This window comes from Macrobrachium nipponense, chromosome 4, assembly GCF_015104395.2.
Source record: "Macrobrachium nipponense isolate FS-2020 chromosome 4, ASM1510439v2, whole genome shotgun sequence".
NCBI lineage: Eukaryota > Metazoa > Arthropoda > Malacostraca > Decapoda > Palaemonidae > Macrobrachium > Macrobrachium nipponense.
In genome coordinates this window covers 11,761,676-11,782,471 of record NC_061100.1, presented here as the reverse complement: position 1 = coordinate 11,782,471, position 20,796 = coordinate 11,761,676, and the positions used below count along the sequence as shown (strand labels likewise).

The 20,796-nt window shown below is 45.7% G+C and overlaps 1 protein-coding gene across 2 annotated transcripts in view; it reads right to left on the bottom strand.

Annotated features, from left to right (window-relative positions):
• The window catches only part of LOC135210712 (uncharacterized), a 156,805-nt gene that overhangs the window by 91,591 nt on the left and 44,418 nt on the right, over positions 1 to 20,796 (bottom strand). For both annotated transcript variants that reach the window (XM_064243480.1, XM_064243479.1), the window contains one exon: positions 1,961 to 2,148. In XM_064243480.1, the coding sequence (XP_064099550.1) occupies positions 1,961 to 2,148 (188 nt within the window). The remainder of the gene's footprint in view (positions 1 to 1,960; positions 2,149 to 20,796) is intronic.

Sequence of the window (20,796 nt, the reverse complement as noted above, 5' to 3'; positions counted from 1 at the left end):
TCTGGCTCTTCCTGCTCAATTTCTCTCTCTGCGGGAGACAAACTCCTAATAGGAGAGGTGCTAAGAGCGTGTACGGCGTCCTTATGAATAAAAGCAGATGTCCCGCGCCTGTAAAACTCTCGCGCTTGTTTGGCACCTCGCGCCTGGCTGGCGCTTCGCGCTTGGCTGACGCTTCGCGCCTGGCTGGCTACTCGCGCCTGGCTGGTGCCTCGCGCTTGACTGACGCCTTGCGCTTGACTGACGCCTCGCGCCTGACTGACGCTTCGCGCCTGACTGACGCCTCGCGCTTCTCTGGCGCTATATCCTTGTTTGGATGACGCTTTTCTGGCGCTTCGCGCCTGGCTGAATCCTCGCGCCTGGCTGCATTCTCGCGCTTGGCTGGCGCCTCGCGCTTGGCTGACACTGTTGGCTTGGCAGACGTATCATGTCTGGCTAAATCCTCGCACCTGTAAAGTTGCTCGCTCTTATCTGGCGCTTCAATCCTAAAAGACGCTTCTCGTCTGGTAGAAAACTCACGCTTGGCTGGCGCCTCGCGCTTGTCTGGCGCTTCATATTCGGCGTAAGACTCCCTATCGGAAGACAACTCGCGCTTATAATACACCTCACGTCCCACAGGTGTCTTCTTCAACTGGAGAGGGAGACCTCGAAGGAGTTTTGTCAAATCCAGGGGACTTCAAAACTCTCTTAGCCTTCTTGATCGAGGGAGGCGCTTCTTCAGAAAAACGTTCGGGGCTTGAGTCCAACACAGGTTCTTTCCAGTGCCTTTTCAGGGGCCTGGAAAGTTCCGAATCCTTCCACCCTCGTTTAGGAGAGGGAGAGGCGGACGAAGAGAAGCACTCTCTGAGGACGCCTTTCCTATAGCGGTCCTGAGCAGTCTGTCTAACTACAGAGCCTGCTGAAGGGACGCCTGACCGGGGGGATTCCTCCACAACCTCCGTACGGCTTTCGACTTTTCTTCTCCTCTGGGCTTGGGAGCTTGAAAGAGGTCTAGGCCTGGGAGCGTCGCAGAGACGGTCAGACGCCCCCTCCACAACACTTGGGGCACTCACTTCACTAAAATAATCACTTTCACAAACTTTACCTTTGCCTTCATAGGCAGCCCTATTTTTGGATTTGTCATCCAATGAAGTGTAGCTTTCAGATCAGCGATTTCCGAGGCCGAATCTGAATGTACAGCAAGTGAGGGCCCTGATACAGAATTAGAATCAAATGCATAGTTTAGTGAAGAGTTAGAATCATTAAAAGGCTCAATAGGCCTTGTACTACCCGCACCCTTAGATGCAGCCCTTCTGACTCTATCCCTCTCTAACTTCTTCAAGTAAGAAGTTAAAGTCTTCCATTCCTCAACATTCAACCTCTCACATTCATGACAGGTGTTAGAAATAGAACAATCAAAACCTCTACATTTGCGGCATACAGTGTGAGGATCAACCGAAGCCTTCGGTATCCTCACCTTGCAGCCTACATTCACACACACTCTCACACAACCACTTGAATCAGACATTCTTGAAGAAAAATCAAAAGCAAGTCCAAATCCAGTCCACGGTAGCAAATGCCAAAACAACGATCCAGGTACGTCACCAAAAAGTCCAAAAAAGATGATCAATTGTCTTGAAAAGCGAATTCCAGTCAGGAGGTAGTAGCAACGATGTTGATACCACCGGCGACAGAAAAAATATGATAGAAAACGGGAATGGTTCCTAGTCCTGCCAACCAGGCCAGGCCGGTAGATCACCTGACCTACCTGTAGCGAGTGGTGCGAAATTTGAATTTCTGTTGGGGACGACGGAGTCTTAGCTATGTATATATCTGACAGGTAAGTTGATTGTATGAAAATATAAAATATTAAAATGTTAATAGTTTGGTTCTTGGATGAAAATAATTTAACTTTTTACATCTGTAAAAGTTATAGCATCATAATATACCACTAGATAACACAAATCTTCAAAACTGTACTTACCTGCAGTATGTGAAATAGGAAGCGACTGATCACGTACGCAAAAATCTGAAACTGCATTTTCATCCAAAGAATCAGAACGATTCTGATGTTGTGTTGCTTGACTATATGCTTCACAGACAAGGTTACTACAGAACTCTTCAGCAGCATGAGTCATATACGCTTCAAAAATATCAGGACTATCCATACACCTGAAAAGTTATTGGTAAAAAACCATGACAAAAAATTGTTGTAAAAGAAATCCTCGCTTTAAAATCCTATAGCCCCACCAATTAAACAGGAAACTTGATTTACACTAATGAAATTAAACTCCAGTGGATAAACTTACAGGATGCTCCAATCACCAAAGAAGAGAAGTTGAAAATCAGTTTGAAAATTTCGGACAGTTTAGTGTCCAAACAAACAAAGTTATCAAGTATTACTGCTCAAAAAAATTATTTCAGAGAGGCTTACAGACAATTCTGCTCACCAATTTCATGCCTCGCTGAGCAACAAATTTATTATTTGATCTTCTAATCCCTTTACAGGCAGTCCCCAGGTTACATCAGGGGTTCTGTTCCGATGCCACGATGAAGCCGATAAACGGCATATCCAGAGACATCTTTGAAAATCTAAAGAAAACCTCACTTTTAATCCTTTGGGTGTCTTGAAAACAACATAACCTACATATGATTGAGTTTTTCATCAAAACACCTCATTTTGGAGACACATACTAGTTCCAGTATGCTGTTGGACGGACAACACAAACCCAGAAAAACCAGTGTTACCCGGGAAATAATTTTTGATGAATATATTTAAAGAGCAACGTAACCTTAGAACAATGTAAGAAGTCCAATATAACCAGGGGACTGCCTGTATTTGGATATTGTCAATTTTACTTCAATGGCCTACTAACACATCACTTTTTAATAGAAACAGCTATTTACTGTAGTTTACTGATGGCATAAAAAAACTTACCAAAGGAGAATGCTTTACCTTTATTTTCATTTCATTTTAATTTGATGTGCAGAATAAAAGCATGTATCTTACATAGTAAAAGCACACTTACTGTGTGTAGTGGTAATCTTTACAGATGTACCTACAAAGAACACTTTACCTTTTAATTTTTTTGGTTTGAATACTGTACTGTATATTACGGTATTTCTTTTTGCTGTATCATTCAAATGATACAGCATGACTCTTCTTAACCATTTGATACTGTACATATAACACTTATATAGAGAGAATAGTTAACTTTATGCACTATTATCTTATTTTCAATATTCAACTTTTTAGTTTGAACACTATACTCTATATTACATAACTTCTTTTTAAACAAATGATACAGCATGACACTTCCCTAATGAGAACACTTAAATATAAGTATACTGTACCCATTTTTTTCATTTCCAGTAGTAGGGGTACATGTTTTCAATGTTTAAGTAAAGCACAGAAGATATGACATGGCTTAGGTACACAAAATAAGTTATCTTTAATTTTACATTTGAAACATGACAATTTGTCCAAAATTGCATTTTTCCTAACTATACAAACCTGAGGTCCTTTTACAATAGGAAGGTTACTAGCGGCAGCTGGATAGGTGGTAAGCTTTCGAACAAGGGGTTCGGTAGTTGACTGCTTGTCCGACAGGCGCGCACGCGCACTGGGAGGTAAACAATCACTTTTGCTTTTGGCCCAACAAGCAAAACTGCAGAGTGAGGGGTGGCATGAGGTGGGACTATGTGTAAAAGGACCTCAGGTTTGTAGTTAGGAAAAATGCAATTTTGGACAAATTGTCATTTGTTCCGACACGGCATACAAACCTTCGGTCCTTTTACAATGGGAAGACTCACTTCTTGGTGGGAGGAATCTGAGTTTTTTGTGAACAGACTGGTGTTCGCCCAACCTTGGAACCTCCTGGAATGCCTCTGTCGTTTAAGAGCGAGGGAGGGATCAAGCCTCTGTCCGTTTGATCAGGGGTGTGCACCGCAGGATCAATGGTCAGACCTCTGGACCAAGTACTAAGAGAGAGGCAAGCGTGTCTCTTCGTACCAGCAATGTAAGAACTTGTTCCTGTACAGGAGCAAATATAAAGTCATGGGTTTGTCTCTTGTTGGCATCCACTTCCCCCCCCTTTGTAGGAAGAAGTGGTGGATATTCTGCTCCTATCCCTAGTGAAAGGGATAGGATGGGGCTCTGTCATATAGCTCACCTGCATCTCGTCCTCATCCAGCGTAGTGACGACCGTGACCCTCTGCCCACAGGTAGAGGAGGAGAAATGATGGGAAGCCAGTCACTCCACTCATTCTCACATCCATCCGCACAGTCACACCAGGACTCGATGCTGTTCAGCCTGCGAGGGTCTGGGTTAGCTACACAACTTGTTGAGCAGCCACCACGGGTCCCAAGGAAAAGGTATCCAAGGACCTGTGGGCAATATCCCGAAGGTAGGAGGTGGTGAAGGTAGTCTGGTTAGCCCAGACACCTGCCTTCAGGACCTGCGCCACGGAGAAGTTCTTACGAAACGCCAACAACGGGCCAATACTTCTGACTTCGTGAGCTCTCGGACGGGACGTACGGATGTCGTCACTACCATCAGCCTCGTACGCCCTCCTGATGACCTCACGCAGCCAGAAAGAAAGTGTGTTCTTGGATACTTCTTTCTTGGTTACCCCGGTGCTAACGAAGAGGCGTCGACACTCAGGCCTCAGGTGCCGAGTTCTCTTCAGATAGTGCCGTAGCGCCCTCACAGGACAAAGCAGCATCTCATCCACATCATTATCGGTGAAGTCCATTAGGGAAGGGATCGTGAAAGACTCGAACCTGTCGTCAGGGACCCAAGGTTTCTGAGTCTTCGCAACGAAGTTCGGGACGAAATCGAGCGTCACAGATCCCCATCCCCTGGAGTGTCGTACATCGAAGGAAAGACCATGAAGTTCCCCTACTCTCTTCGCCGATGCCAGGGCCAGCAAGAAGAGGGTCTTGAGGGTCAGATCCCTGTCTGACGACTCTCGGAGTGGCTCGAAGGATCTTCGAGTCAAACTCCTAAGGACGAGAGTCACATCCCACGCAAGGGGCCTGAGTTCCCTGGGTGGGCAAGACCTTTCGAAGCTCCTCATGAGCAAGGAGATCTCGAACGAGTTCGAGATATCCAATCCCCTCAGTTTCAGGACTAGTGCCAGGGCGGCTCTATATCCTTTGACTGTGGGGACTGAGAGGAGCTTCTCTCGGCGAAGAAAAAACGAGAAGGGGGGAAATCCACTACCTGCTGAAGAGTGGCTCTGAGAGGAGATATACCCCGTCTACGACACCAACCACAGAAGACGGCCCACTTCCCCTGGTACACAGCTGCAGAGGACCGACAGACGTTTCCAGCCATCTCTGTTGCTGCGCTACGAGAAAAACCTCTCGTTCGCAAGAGATGGTGGATAACAGCCAGCCGTGAAGCAGAAGGGACTGGACTGTTTGGTGGTACTGCTCTACGTGTGGCTGGACGAGAAGGTTGTGCCAAGGGGGAATCTCTCTCGGTTCTCCTGCGAGAAGAGCCAGCAGGTCCGGATACCAAATGGCCTGGGCCATTTGGGAGCCACCAGGATCATCCTGAGATTCGGGGTGACCAGTGCTCGACTGATCACTTTGCGAATCAGGCTGAACGGGGAAAGGCGTACGCGAAGAGGTTGTCCATGGATGTTGAAGAGCGTCCTCTGCAGTTGCCCATGGGTCCGGCACGGCTGAAAAGAAAACCTGAAGTTTTTCTGTTGTGCCGGGTGGGCGAACAGATCCACGACTGGTCGCCCCACAGGTCGAAGAGCCTTTCCGCCACGTCCTGGTGTAGAGACCATTCGGTCCCTATCACCTGATCCCGACGGCTGAGCGTGTCTGCTACTACATTCCTCTTCCCTGGAATGTAGCGTGCCGACAGCTCTATTGAGTGTGCCTCGGCCCACTCGTGCACCTGCCGAGTCAACTGGTACAACGGGAGAGACACTAGGCCCCCGTTTGTTGACGTAAGCCACCACCGTGGTGTTGTCGCACATCAACACCACTGAGTGTCCCATCAAGCGGTCCTGAAACTCTTGGAGCGCGAGAAACGCTGCCTTGAGTTCCAGTACATTGATGTGAAGGTGCTTGTTGTGCTCGTCCCACACTCCTGAAGTCAGCAACTCCATCGTGCGGGCCCATCCCTCGGTCGATTGCGTCTGAGAACAGCTGCATCTCCAGGGGGGGAGTTGCATAGAGGCACTCCCTTTAAGAGGTTCCTGTCTCGTCCAGCCACCAGGCTAGGTCCTGCCTCACTCTTTGTCAGCGACACTGGAAAGCTCGGGGATCCGTTGCCTGTGACCAACTCTCCTTTAGTCTCACTGAAGAGACCGCAGGTGAAAAGACGCCCGTGAGGACTAACTTCTCGAGTGACGACAGGTGTCCGCATCACGACTTGCCATCGCTGAGCTGCCTGTTCCTGCCGAGACAGGAACTGGTTGGCTGCCTCCCTGAATCTGCTGATCCGCAAGTCTGCGGGGAAAACTCGTCCTGCTAACGTGTCGATCAGCATACCCAGGTACTTCATCCTCTGCTTGGGTTCGAGATCGGACTTCTCGAAGTTCACAACGATCCCCAGATCGCGACAGAACTCGAGTAGCCGATCCCTGTCCTGCAGCAACTGCGAGCTGGAGCTCGCCAGGACTAGCCAATCGTCGAGATACCTCATCAGACGTATCCCGTGCGAATGGGCCCAAGCAGACACCAGAGTGAACACTCGCGTGAACACCTGTGGGGCGGTTGAGAGACCGAAGCAAAGTGCCCTGAATTGGTACACCGTTCCCGTCGAGGATGAAGCGGAGGTACTTTCTGGAGGAGGACTGATGGATGGGTAGTTTGGAAATACGCATCCTTCAGGTCCACTGAAAGCATGAAATCGTTTCTCCCTGATGGAGTCGAGCACGGAGCGTGCCGTCTCCATCGTGAACCGGGTCTGGCGAACGAAACCGGGGTTCAGGGGAGAGAGATCTATCACCGGGGCGCCAGCCCCCCCATAGACTTTTCCACCAGGAAAAGGAAAAGACGACTGTAGAAGCCCACGGTGACTGATCCGTGACGAATCTCTACAGCTCGTTTGCTCAGCATGGTCTGGATTCTCCTGTCTTAATGCTACATCCTTCGGAGAGCCTGGAACGTATGATTGCTGTTGGACCGGGTTGGAGGTGAGGGGTGGCCGAGATTTGAAGGGTAATAGATATCCCTCCCGAAGGACCTCTACTATCCAGGTCTCAGCGCCGTAACGCTGCCAAGTTGCCCAATGGCTGGCCAGGCAACCCCAACTTCCAGCAGCAGGTGAGGGGGAACGCCGTCCCTAGCGTTTCCCCCCTTTCTTCGACTTCTTCCCAGACCCTCCTCGCGAGAAAGGAAGGCTGGAGGAGGGCTGGTTACGGCCCCCCCTTGGCAGAAGACGAAAGAAGACAAGAGTCTTTCCACGGGGCTTCGACGAGATACCGGTCTTAGCCCACCGTGTGGAAGCGCTAGCCGAGCTCTTTGGCTTGGACACAGTTACGAGGCTTGCCCCAGACGCCGCTTTCCGAAACTTGCCTGGTGTACCAGACGGTCACTGTCATCAGTGCGCCGTCTGTCCACCGCAGCGTCCACCATCTCTCCTGGGAAGAGAGATGAGGAACTCCGTAAAGGTCCATTACGAAGCCCTAATGCCGCCTCACACCCCAGCCGCCCCCCTGGGATACTCGAGTAAGGACAGCATCCTACATCGGAGAGTACCCAAGGTTGGCCCACAGGTTTACCGTCTGGTGGGCTAGGAAGGAGATGGCTCTTCCCCCAGACTGGCAAAGCCTCCTGAAGGCAGAGTCTTCTTCGGGAGAGATTCCCCCGGAGTTGGCTGCGACCTTAGACACTGTGAGGGACCACAGGTCTATCCAGGAGACGGCCTGGAAAGCTGCCATGGCAGTGGATTCCAGGCCAAGTGCCTCTTGCTGCGAGAACCATAGGTTCTCTGACAGGAGCTGCTGCAGAGACACCCCCGGTGTTAGCCTGGCTAACTCCGGGTTCACCTGTTTGGGCGGCATCGGGTCTTCAGACGGCACGTAGAAACGCCGCTGTCACAGTAGAGGAGGCGGAAGTAGCTTGCTTGACCTGCCGGACTTGAGAGAGCCGTCTTGCCCGGAGACAAGAGACTCAACCTGGTCCAGAACCGAGTCGGCGAGCTCCGATCGCGGCAATCCCACCGTCGGTCTGGGTTCCCTCTTCGGGCCCCAGAACGACTCGAGCCAGGACGTGGGCTCGGAAGGTGGGAGTGGCAACCCTTCCCCGAGGTCGTTGTGCTGACGAATCAGCGCAATTACCTCGGCAAAGTTCCTCTGGATCTCCGGAGTCACTGCATCCTGAGGAGTAGGACCGTCCAGTCCCTCGAACAGAAGCATCTCCCGAGACCCTCCCCCCTCGAGGGGGGGAACAGCGACAAACCCCTCTCGGTCTCCTCCAGCCACTTGCCCATGCGTCCTGGCCGGTCCTAGAACCGTGCCTGGCACGTAGGGCGTCGTGGTGGGATCATGAGGGGCGCACCCCTCACGATCACTCCTCAATACCTCGCTCCTCCCGGTGTAGCCTGAGGAGGTTGAAGGTATGGGAGAGGCAGACCTGACGCTCCCCCCTCGCTCGCTGGCAGAACCAGCAGGCTTGGAGGGCTGCAGGCGATCGTCAACCCGCGGTGGCGATCGAGCTGCGGCCCCGATCTCGAGTGTCAGAAGAGCTGGTGTTGGTTGCCGTACCCGATCGCTCTCTATGAGAGCGACAGTCAGGCGACCTGCAGGCTCCACTGTCACGGTTAGACCGGTGCTTGTCCTCACGGCACGTACGGCTGGCACCGGCAAACGGGGGGACCTCTTCCCATCCTCAGCCCATGGCCGGTCGTGGACCGTCACGTCAGCCCGGGTAGCCAGCTGGTTGCCGCGAGAGAGAGAGCTGGTCTGGTGAGAGTCGCGTGAGCGGCTGTCACCAGTCTTCCGCTCCGTGCCATGAACCTGACGCTGAGCGGGCTCAGAGGTCTGGTTCTTGGCTGCACGATCGCTGGTAGGCGACCGTACACTCGGTACCTCTCGCGAACGAGAGGCCGAGACGGAACCTGATGCAGTGGCAGAGCCTCTGACACCAGGCGAGGAAGTGCCGGTGTTAGCCGACCACCCTCTGGCGTCCCTGTAGCTTCTTCCTTGCGGAAGAAGAGACGGGCCCGCGTCCCGAAGGAGCAGGAGGACCAGCGGAAGAACCCCCCGTCTCACCGGAGCGAGACGGGCCCTTAGAAGCTCCCGAAGGAGACTTCTTAGGGGGGGGAGGAGGCAACCTTCTTCTTCTTCTTAGGCTGTGAAGCCTTAGAAGATGAAGGGGGAGAGGCGGCAGACGACGAAGAAGACGACGACGACACCTTCCTCCTCTTCTTCGTCAGCTTCCTCAGGACCGATGTCAAGTCAGCCATCCAGGGCGGAGCCGGGGCTGCTGTTGCCGAAGCAACAGGGCCCGGACGCACCTGTCCAGACAGACCGACATCGGGAGCAGCGGCGCCACGAACAGGAACGACATCAGCAGGTGCAGGCATCACAGGAACAGCAGGAACAGAGACGGCAGGAACGGGTACAGGAACGGCAGCAGTGGTCGGCAACATCACATCACTCGTCAGCGGCTGGGCAGGTACGGCAGGAGGTACAGTCAAGCCAGGAGGACGGACCAGCGACACCGACATCCTTGGCACAGGCGGGAGGTCCAGGGGCAAGCTCTTCGGGCACACGAAGTCTGGTCGAGGCAGCATGGCAAACCCGGGTGGCGGTGGCATCGCACTCCCCCGTGGTACGGCGATCGGCCCCTGCACCGATGAAGTTGGTGTTACAGACACCGCATGCGGGGAATACACCAGATGAGGAGGCGAAGCATAGCCAGGGGTTGACAAGGTCGTGGTAGTGGTGGTCACCATGGCATGCGTGACCGCAACAGAGCCAGCTAGATGGTAGAGCAGCCCCTGGACACTCGGCATGCCCTGCAAGCCCAACGATGCCCACACATGTCCAAGGTCGTCCCTCGCAGCAGCAGCACCTGAGGAAGCAAAGGTCGCGGGTGGTTAGCAGGAGCCTCTACCCGTCGCGCGGAGTTAGACGAACGGATAGAGGACCCAGAATACAACTCCACGTCAGGGTACCTAGCGCCCTCCTCCACTACTCGAAACACAATCGGGTGAGGAGAAGGACCTGTAAACCCCCCCCCCCCCCCCCCCACCCCCCCCCCCCCCCCCCCCCCCCCCCCCCCCCCCCCCCCCCCCCCCCCCCCCCAACCCCCCCCCCCGCAGGGGAAAGGCGCCAACCGTGGGAGCTGAGCCGGGGCAGGAAAGAAGATGAAGTGTCCATAACCAAAGGAGTCGCGGGAGAGCTCTCCGACGACTCCTTTGCCGGCCTTCGCTTCTTCCTACCCTCGTACAAGGCCCACTGCGCCCCCGACCAAGAAACACATACGTCACAAGGCTGGGCGCTGGTACACTCACTCCCCCGACACCGAGCACATAGCACATGAGGATCGATTTCAGGGAAGGAGCGGAATTTACCGCATTTACGCCCCTCAGTTCCCGGGCACAATCGCCGGATGGTAGCAGGGCGCGGAGAATCCATCATCGATCACAATATTCACTTGAATAATTGAAAACAACAAGAGAAATGATTGTACTTACAATAATCTTTCACAGATAGAGAGAAACACAACCATACAAACAAGGAAAGCAAACGGCGAAGAAGCGGGCAGAGAGCGCAGAACACACGTCCACTCGCTGTGAGGCCGAAAGCAAAAGTGATTGTTTACCTACCAGTCGCGCGCGCCTGTCGGACAAGCAGTTAACTACCGAACCCCTTGTTCGAAAGCTTACGACCTATCCAGCTGCCGCTAGTAACCTTCCTATTGTAAAAGGACCGAAAGTTTGTATGCCGTGTCGGAACAAATTATGAAGCTGCATACTTTTCATAGTTAGTAAGTGATCAAGGAATAGGACAAGCTGACATCACAAGTAATCACATTTACCTGTACATGTTTTCCTCTGTTGTTACTATCACTATATAACATTGCTTTGGGAGCATTATAGTGTCATGACGAAAATGCAGTATGAAGGGTCTTTTATTGCTTTTGGCATGTTTTGGTACATTTTGAAAATATTAACTCTTAAAGGAGGGGTATACTAATATATGTATATTAAGCCCACCCATTGATCATGCAGACTTTTAGGTTGGCCAATTTAAGAACAAGACAAATCAATGAAAAAGGGAAGATATGCAAATGTGTGTATATAGATTTTTGGCGTTAAGCCAAGCAGTGGGGCAACTAAGGCCATTCAGCACTGAAACGGAAATTGACAGTAAAAGGTTACTAAGGTGTAACAGGAAAACCTCGCAGTTGCACTATGAAACAATTGTTAGGAGAGGGTGGACAGTAAGATCTAAGAAAGACTATGAATGGAGGCACAGTAAAAAGAATGAAAGTTGTTGCAGCTCAGGGCTGAAGGGACGCTGCAAAGAACCTAAAGTAATGCCTACATTGCACCAAATGTGGTGCACTGACAGCATTAACCCCCTACAGGGAAGATATGCAATGCACAATGTGTAAGGAAAGTAAAAAATAAAAAATCTCAGTACCTTCCATGGGAAATTGAAAGTTGATATTTCTAACCTTGAGTGGGGCCTCTTTTCCAAGGCAATTGTAAAAATATGCTAATTTTAGTTATATATGTTTTTATCTAATAATGTTTGCTTTTGCCTTATTCTGTAAAATTATAATTACAGCTCACACAGTATCATAACATAACATATAAGAACTAAAATCAGTAACAAATTCTGAGCATATTTATTGTAAAATATTTACGAGATGTACTCAGATGGGGGGATGCAGTACCTTTTTTGTGAAATATACAAGTTGTTTTGTGTTCTGAGAAAGCCAATTTGTTTGGAAGTATCTGCTTTTCAGCAAGTTCAGTCGTGTTGAGAACATAAGAACTTGGAGAGAACATTGTGCTAAAGATATACGAGAAAGCAATGAACTTCTTGTGGTGATGGATGAGTTTAACCTGTCAAATAACTCTCACAACTTCTCATGTTCATTTGGACTTTCAGATCACAAATTGTTGGCATACATTTGCAGCATGCACATAACAACAACTGGAGAAGACATTTTCAAGGAAGTACTGAAAACTTTGCAAGGCTATAACATTCAGTGGAACTGGCTTCGATGTGTTAACAGTTGGAGGAAAAAACATGGCTGGAGTGGAGGGTCTGGTGGGGTAGATCAAGACTAAGTTGGAAGATCTTCAATTCTTGGGAGCTCTGTTTATACACTGCATTATATATCAGCAAGAGTGAGAAAGACATCGAATGAGGTTGACTGATGAATATTTGTTAGAAAGCAATTCTCTTGGTTGGATGCAACAAATCCAAAGCAAATATTGATGATTTATGAAAGCTAAATGCCAGTTTTACAAATCTCACTAACCTTTTTTGCTGCTTAGTCTGTCAGATTTAGATATGTACACAATGGGTGTGATATGACCATCTTTTTGCTAACATCGCCTTCTTTGATAACTTTTTAGCAAATATGTTTCTTTATTTTTGTGTATTTTGTATTTTGTGTACAGGCAGACCACGGTTAACAGCAGGGGTTCCTTTCCTGAGGCCTGACGCTAACCGAAAATTGCTGCTAACCGAAATTTAAAAAATCTACGGGCGCCCAATCCACCTTACAGTGCCCTAGACTTGTTAACAATGCCTTACACAGTGTCACAGCCAGATATTTTGCCCTAATATGTAGAAATTTATTGAAAAGGTGGAATTTCATTTGCCTAATCATTTACTATGGTCTGCATGGTAGTTCTACAAATGTTTAATGCCACATTCGATGAACTTACTGGTAAATCTTGGCCTAGCAAGAGTGCGAGAGGGGGAGGAAAAAAAAAATAAATAAATAAATAATTGGTAAGAGACCTCTGAGAGTGGTTTTTCACGCCCCAGTTACTATACCGACACCCTATATGGGTGAGCGAGCTAGGCATATGCCCGGCATTCCATGCAACTTTTTTCTCTGGTATATATAGCAGTTTTATACCTTAGAAATGATGCTATAAGGAGCATTTCACGGAGCGGCACAGGTTGAGCCCAGAAAATAAATAAATTCTGGCTGCTAACATTTCCTCTATCTCTATATCTTCTAGTGGAATAAGTTAAAAAAGCAAAAGAGAATAATCAAAGTATCGTAAGTAAAGTTATAATCGTTGCTTAACCCTTAAACTCTGATTGGACGTATTAAACGTCGACGAAAATTGTCCAACGGGTGCCTACCCGACGTATGGTACATCGATGCAAAATTTTTTTTTTTTTTAATTTGTGGAAAAATAGTTAAAGGCCTACTAGGCAAAAACTTTTGAATTACGCGCCTTGAGGGATGCTGGGAGCTCATGGATCAAGCTGTAGTTTTGTTTACAGGCATTACCCAGGTGCGCATGCGCGAAATGCTATCTTCTCGCACCAGCAAGCATCAGCGGCGCGTCGTCCGAGAGCGATCTTTTGCCGCAATCATGTTTTGCCGAACTTTTGCAAGAGAGTGAGTATTTGTGGTGGTACAAGACATACGTAGAGATGTCTGAATGTCAAATGATGCGCGAAAGGCATGTTTTAACTCTTGGGAGGGATCATGTGAGACGTATTTTGGACTTGGATGCTGGTGAGAGACCAAGCACCCACGCTCCTCAACACCATTCCGTGCGGCCTCATGTGGCCGAAAGTGTTCAAACACCACATCATGTGCCTCGTGTGCCTTTTACAACCCCTAGGAAGCATCGGGGTGTCCTGAAGGGCATTCGTAGGCATTTGGGAGGCCTCGAACCAAAGGACACAAACTACTTGTTAGAGCTTGATCGGGAGCATGTCGCAAGTCCTCATTTTGATGGCGGTTGGTCATCTAGTGACAAAGACATCACTCCCGATGTTAGTGATGATGAATATTTGCCCCCAATGTCCGTACGAGGGTCTCAGGCTGAAAGTGAGTTGGAGTTCAGTGGTTATAGTCATAGGAGGAGGAGGAGGAGGAGGAGGAGGAGGAGGAGGAGGAGGAGGAGGAGGAGGAGGAGGAGGAGGTTGTTGGCGTCGTCTAGTTTTGTTGTCGATGACGACACAGAAAACAAGGGCCTAAGTGAGGGAGATGGGCCAGTAGGGGGGTTTTGAGTGCGAAACTGTGCCTGAGCACATGCATGGGCATATAGAAGGTCGGAGCATCGCGCAAGCCAAGGTGAAGGTCGGTCGTCCAAGTGACGAGGGGTGGTCAAAGGACCCCCTCCCCCACCTAACATGCACCCATTCACGGCAGCACCTGGGCTCACCGTACCTGTTCCTTTCAATGCTCTGGGGTTCATTCAGCTGTTCCTTACGCAGGATTTGCTGGAATACCTGGTAATAGAGACGGCAGACTACCCTCGGTACTGCCATGACGAACTACGTACGACATTATCGTATTGCTGGCGGGGCTGCAACCTCACTGACATGGCGCATTTTTTGGGGCTCCACATTTTTTTTGGAATGATGCCTGCTGCCGACGTCAGGCAATATTGGAGGCGGAATTTTTTTTTTTAAGTATGCCCAATGTGCCTGGCATTATGTCCCCGTGATAGTTTCCTGGTGTTGGACAGGTATTTCAACGCCTTCAGCCGAAGGGCCATACCCCGGAATAACCCCGATCACCTCATCTTAGTCCGCCCAGTGTTGGAGTACATTCATGAACGGTGCCAGTTCCTCGAGGTTCCTGGCAAGAACCTTTCATTGGATAAGGGGATGATGCCTTACAAAGGATGTCTGAGCATAAAAGTGTACAAAACCAAGAAGCCAAAGAAATATGGTGTGAAATTGTTCTTTATTACGGAGTCCAACACTAGATAAGTCATAGACTCCCGGTGTATTCCGGGGTCTTCTCCACGCTGCGTGACACTGTGTTCGGTCTTGTGGATCGTTTCCGTAACCAGGGATACCACCTGTTTAAGGATAATTATTAAACTCGGTATCCCTGGCCCAGGAACTGTATGAAGCAGGTGAGCATGTCAGTGGTACCCTTCGGTTGGTGCGTGGGGCCCCGAATGTCCTCAAGAGGTTAGCTAGCCAGCCGCAACATCTGGCAAGAGGAGACAGAGTGGCAGCAGAAGGGAGTTGTCTTCGTCATCTGTTGGAAGGGGGTCCAACTCGTCCCCATGATTACGACGAGTCATGACCCCATCCAAAAAGAGGTCGTCCAGTGGAGGAAGACACGTCGGCAGGGCCGACATCCAGTTTCTCGAGGTAGTCGGGAATGCCCTCATCAACTTTAATCCCGATGAGTGGCCTTCCATTACTGGCCCCCTGCCCCGAGCTCCAGATCTGCCCCTAGAGGAGAGGGCAGATGTTAGGAGGGCCAACTTTGGTCGTCCTGCTCCTGCCGCTGCCCTTGATGATCCCGCCCGCGCTCAGATTATGACTTCTTGTCGGATAGTGGACCCTGTGTGTTGGCTGCAGCCAGGGGATCACACACTGGAGCTCCTAGAAGGGCGCAGGCAAAAACAGTGCCGGGTGTGCCATATCAATGGCAGGAGAGACACCCGGTTCTTCTGTCGCACCTGCAATATAGCTCTTTGCAGGTTTGGGGAGTGTGACCGTAAGTACCATACTGCGGTCATATATTGGAGTGCGCCTGCTCTAGGGACAACGGAGGGCGCAGAGGGCCGCCAAAGGGCGGCAGCCCATCAGCAGTAAGGGCATGCGTCTCCCTCCTCCACCTATACCTCGTCATGCCAAGAGGAAAAAAATGCAAGACTCTTCAATGGAGGAGGGAGACAACAAGAATGGAACGAAGAGTCAGGATTACGAGTGAGTATTCTGCATTGATTTTATATTTAGTTTTATATTTAATACAAGTTTTTACACATCTGTATTTATTGATGTATTTTATGTTATTTCATTTTATGCAAAAAGAAAAAGTTTTCACCTGCATTTCCTTTTAGTTATGTATTCGTACCAATAAAAAAATTTAATATATCTAGTATATAAATATATATAAATTATTTATATATATATATATATATAATATATAGATATATATATATATATATAATATAAAATATATATATTATTAATATTACTATTGGTATTTTTGGGTAAGCAAAAAATCTAACATTCTAGTAATATTCAATCATTTACCTTCATGTTGAAGCAAATTGGAAGTCTCTAACACAGTATTTCGACTAATGGTCAATTTTTTTTTCGGGGGGCAAAAAAAAAAAAAAAAAAAAAAAAATAAATAAATAAATCAAATTCCTTCCCTCCGCGCACGGTATCTCTACCGCAAATCTCCGAAATGCTTACGTCACATTGTCGTAATATTTGCACCGTTTCATATTAGTCGTTACATAGAGTTCTTTATATGAAAATGTGCACAATTACATGTAGAATACAAAAAAAAATAATTCATGGTCGTAGCTTTTATCATTTTTGAAATATTTGCACATAAATCACGATAGAAAAAATAGATGTTCGGTCAATTTTGACTCGACCGAAATGGTCGAAAAACGCAATTGTAAGCTAAAAAAGTTATTCTAGTAATATTCAATCATTTATCTTCATTTGAAACAAATTGGAAGTCTCTGCCACAAAATTCCGATTTATGGTGAATTTTTGACAAAACTTTTTCCTTCCCTCCCCTCGCGGTATCTCAGCCGCAAATCTCCGAAATGCTTATGTCACATTGTCGTAATATTTGCACCGTTTCATATTAGTCATTACATAGTTCTATATATGAAAATGTGCACAATTTCATGTAGATGATAAATAGAAAAAAATCTATGTTCGGTCAAATTTGACTCGACCGAAATGGTCAAAAAACGCAATTGTAAGCTAAAACTCTTACAGTCTAGTAATATTCAATCATTTATCTTCCTTTTGAAACAAATTCGAAGTCTCTAGAACAAAATTCCAATTTATGGTGAATTTTTGAAAAAACTTTTTCCTTTCCTCCGTGCACGGTATCTCCGCCGCAAATCTCCGAAATGCTTACGTCACATTGTCGTAATATTTGCACCATTTCATATTAGCAGTTATATAGTTCTATATATGAAAATGTCCGCAATTTCATGTAGAATACAAAAAAAAAAAAAAAAAAAAAAAAAAAAAAAAAAAAAAAAAAAAAAAGTTCATGGTCGTAGCTCTTATTTTTTAAATATTTGCATACAAATCGCAATAAATGGAAAAAATAGACATTTGGTCAACTTCAACTCAACCAAAATGGTTGAAAAATGCAATTTTAAGCTAAAATTCTTACATTCTACTAATATTCAATCATTTATCTTCATTTTGAAATAAATTGGAAATCTCTAGCACAATATTTTGATTTATGGTGAATAAAAAAAACTTCTTCCTTACATCCGCGCACGGAATCTCCGCCACAAATCTCCGAAATGCTTAAGTCACATTGTCGTAATATTTGCTCCATTTCATATTAGCCCTTACATAATATATGAAAATGTGCACAATTTCATGTAGAATACAACAAAAAATAATTCATGGTCGTAGCTATTATAATATTCGAAATATTTGCATATAAATAACGATAAATAAAAAAAAATCGACATTCGGTCAACTTCAAATCAACTGAAATGGTCGAAAAAGGCAATTGTAAACTAAAACTCTTACAAATTTGAAGTTTCTAGCACAATATTTCGATTTTGGTGAATTTTTGAAAATAACTTTTTTTACGTCCGCGCATTACGAATTCATGCGTCATTTTGTAATAATATTTTCTCAAGTGTTGTTTTGATCATTTTACAATGTGTTATATACCAAAATGATCGCAATTTAGTGTACAATACAACAGAAAAAAAGTAACTCGTTAGCTGTAACCGTTTTGCTCACAGCGCGATTTGTATAATTATATATGAAATTTTCTTTTGCGCTGTCATATATTCCAATATTTATATATGATATTTTTTTCATTTCTGATGGTTGCATACTAAACTTCAGGCAATGACAAAATAAGGAGCCAAAAATGAACTCTTAATCTTGAAAACTAAGCATGCTGTGATTTAAAAAAAAAAACTTTTTTTCCACTTCGGCGCTCACTCCCGAACCCTGCCGGCATATGGGAGACTATTTCTGAAATACCGCTTAAGCGTTTTAAGGGTTAAACGCTACAGTTATAAATAACTGAACGATAACAGTTGCGTTGCTACAACAACCAAACCGAATGCGACCATAACAATGTTTTGCTTGCATTTCAGCCATCATATGATAGTAAAAAATTACTGTAGTTATGCTACAAATGATGTTAAGTAGAACAGGACTTCAATAGTTTTGCATTATACCTGTATTTGCTATGGAGGAAATATTGGCAACGAAATAAAGTAGTACTGCTAAATTTAAGCTGCAGTTGTGGCTGAACCTAAGAACAAAAATGTTCACACTGCTATTGACCATAAATTATCATGCATCAGGAAACATGGATGAAACTCGACTGCAAATAATAGCGGAGAAAAAGTTTTAATAAAAAATACTGGCCATGAAAGAACACATTTTACTGTTGTTTTCCCACTGGTAAAAGGTAAATAAAGTAGGGCCTCGATAATCATGGGGGATAGGGCCCAAAAACCCTGTGATAAGTAAATACCCGTGTTATCCTGGTACCCCCCTCAAAAATTGCTTAAAACTGCCTGCTTTAATAGTTAACCCACCCAAGATCACTATTCCGATGTTTATAACTGACTACTTTAGTTCTAACACCAAATATGTCTTCAATTATCACCTTAAACTAAATTCAAGACAGTTTCAAAGTCAATTTACTACTGTACATATGTAGCCTACTAGCCTATGGATTACAGCTAGAAGCCTTCATACACATGTACTATTATTATGTACTCATGTGGGCCTCTTTCCTTTTATAAGGAGAGAGAGAGAGAGAGAGAGAGAGAGAGAGAGAGAGAGAGAGAGAGAGAGAGAGAGAGAGAGAGAGAGAGAGAGAGAGAGAGAGAGAAATATCAAAATTATGTAAATCATATGGGTAATCACCAATGATCTATTGTTGCAAAACATCTCTTCCCTTCTTCTCAACACATGTTAATATATTTGACGTTTAGGCTTTTTTCCCATTAGGGTAAAAGAATCAGGGCTCTTCGGATGCCACATAATTAACTCGTTTTTATGGGTACTATTTAAAGAACACAGCATACACGTACTACATGACTTCAATAACAACATAAACAAAACATGGGTAGGCCAGAGTTGCCAAATGGGAATGGAAATTTCTTGCTAGATTTTGCTCTATAAAGTGCTAAAAAACTCACATCATACACATCAATGCCACCCAGCCAATTTCAACAGATTGCTCTCTTTCCCGATTCAAACACATTTCTAACATACACAGTGTACTTGTACATTACGTTACATGATTCCTAATAATTTTGTAACCTATTCTGTTCAATTCCTGAAAATGGTTTTGCAAGATTTTGCTTTTTTTCTTACGATATATAAAACATAGTAGAATAAAAGAAATATTCAACTTAACATTACAAAGATTTGATGTCAAAATACGTATGCTAGGTGTATTTGTGAAAACAAATGCAAGTTTTCCTGCCACATGCTAGACTGAAAATGTTCTTGCTAATTACCTCAAGAAAATGAAAGCTAGCATTAAAAATGCAAAATTAGTAACACTGGACTCAACAGATCCGCGCAGCATACTGTACTAGCAACCGTACATTAGTTACGTGAAGATGGTGTTAGTAGTACAAATGATACTTATTGTATCATTAAAAATATCAAAATAAACAAAGTCGCAAATCTGATTCTGTCATGTTTTTCCTAAACACGTGGCCTAAAAGGAAAAAGTTATTTTGTTTGTTTCATTGCTGCCACAAACCCCTAACAATGCAGAGTACATAATTATGATCATTCTAAACTATTATTTACTACCAGAATAACAATGAAATTTTGAATTGAAAAAGAATATTACGTATATCCCAAACATTATTACTACCATTAAGTACTATTAAAATTTCGAAAGATAATCTTGCTGTGAACGCTATCATAATTCGATTTTCATGTGAGTACGTACATTTGTCAGTTGGCTGGCCTCACATAGATAAAAAGTTGATTTCACAGATATGAAATTGCTCTACGAATAGCCTTTTTATTATGAAGATATGACGATATTATATAAGGTAAAGAATGGTTTTACATATTTCGTTTACGCTTCATTGCAGAGAGAGAGAGAGAGAGAGAGAGAGAGAGAGAGAGACGAGATGAGGAGAGAGAGAGAGAGAGAGAGAGAGAGAATTACAATGTCTCAAAGACTTATTAGTCGATCCAAAGAGACATCATGTGCTCCGTTATTAATTTTATTCAGCCTCGGCTGTAACCTGCAGCTTCTATTTACTGGGATTCTTTCTCCAGATCTCCATTACATGAAGAACAAGTAAAAATGTATTTTACTTTTACTTTTGGAAGCCACCATTGAACATCGGCAGTGACAACTTAAACTCAACTCGATAAACGCTCGATAGTTATGGCAGATGACGTCAGCAATCAACTGTTTCACAATAGCGAGAGGGAGGTTGTAACATTGACAGATATCCATTAGCAAAAGTTGAATAATAGTTGTGTATTGAGAATAATGATAATTTTAATAAAACTGTTGTTCACTTTGTCTAATCATATTGCATGTATTACCATATTATAGTATTATGATATGAACATAGCGATCTACCATTTGCATTCTGTTTTTGTTTACATTCTTAAAATAATAAACTGATTTCGTTTTACCAATATCATCACTGTTTTTAG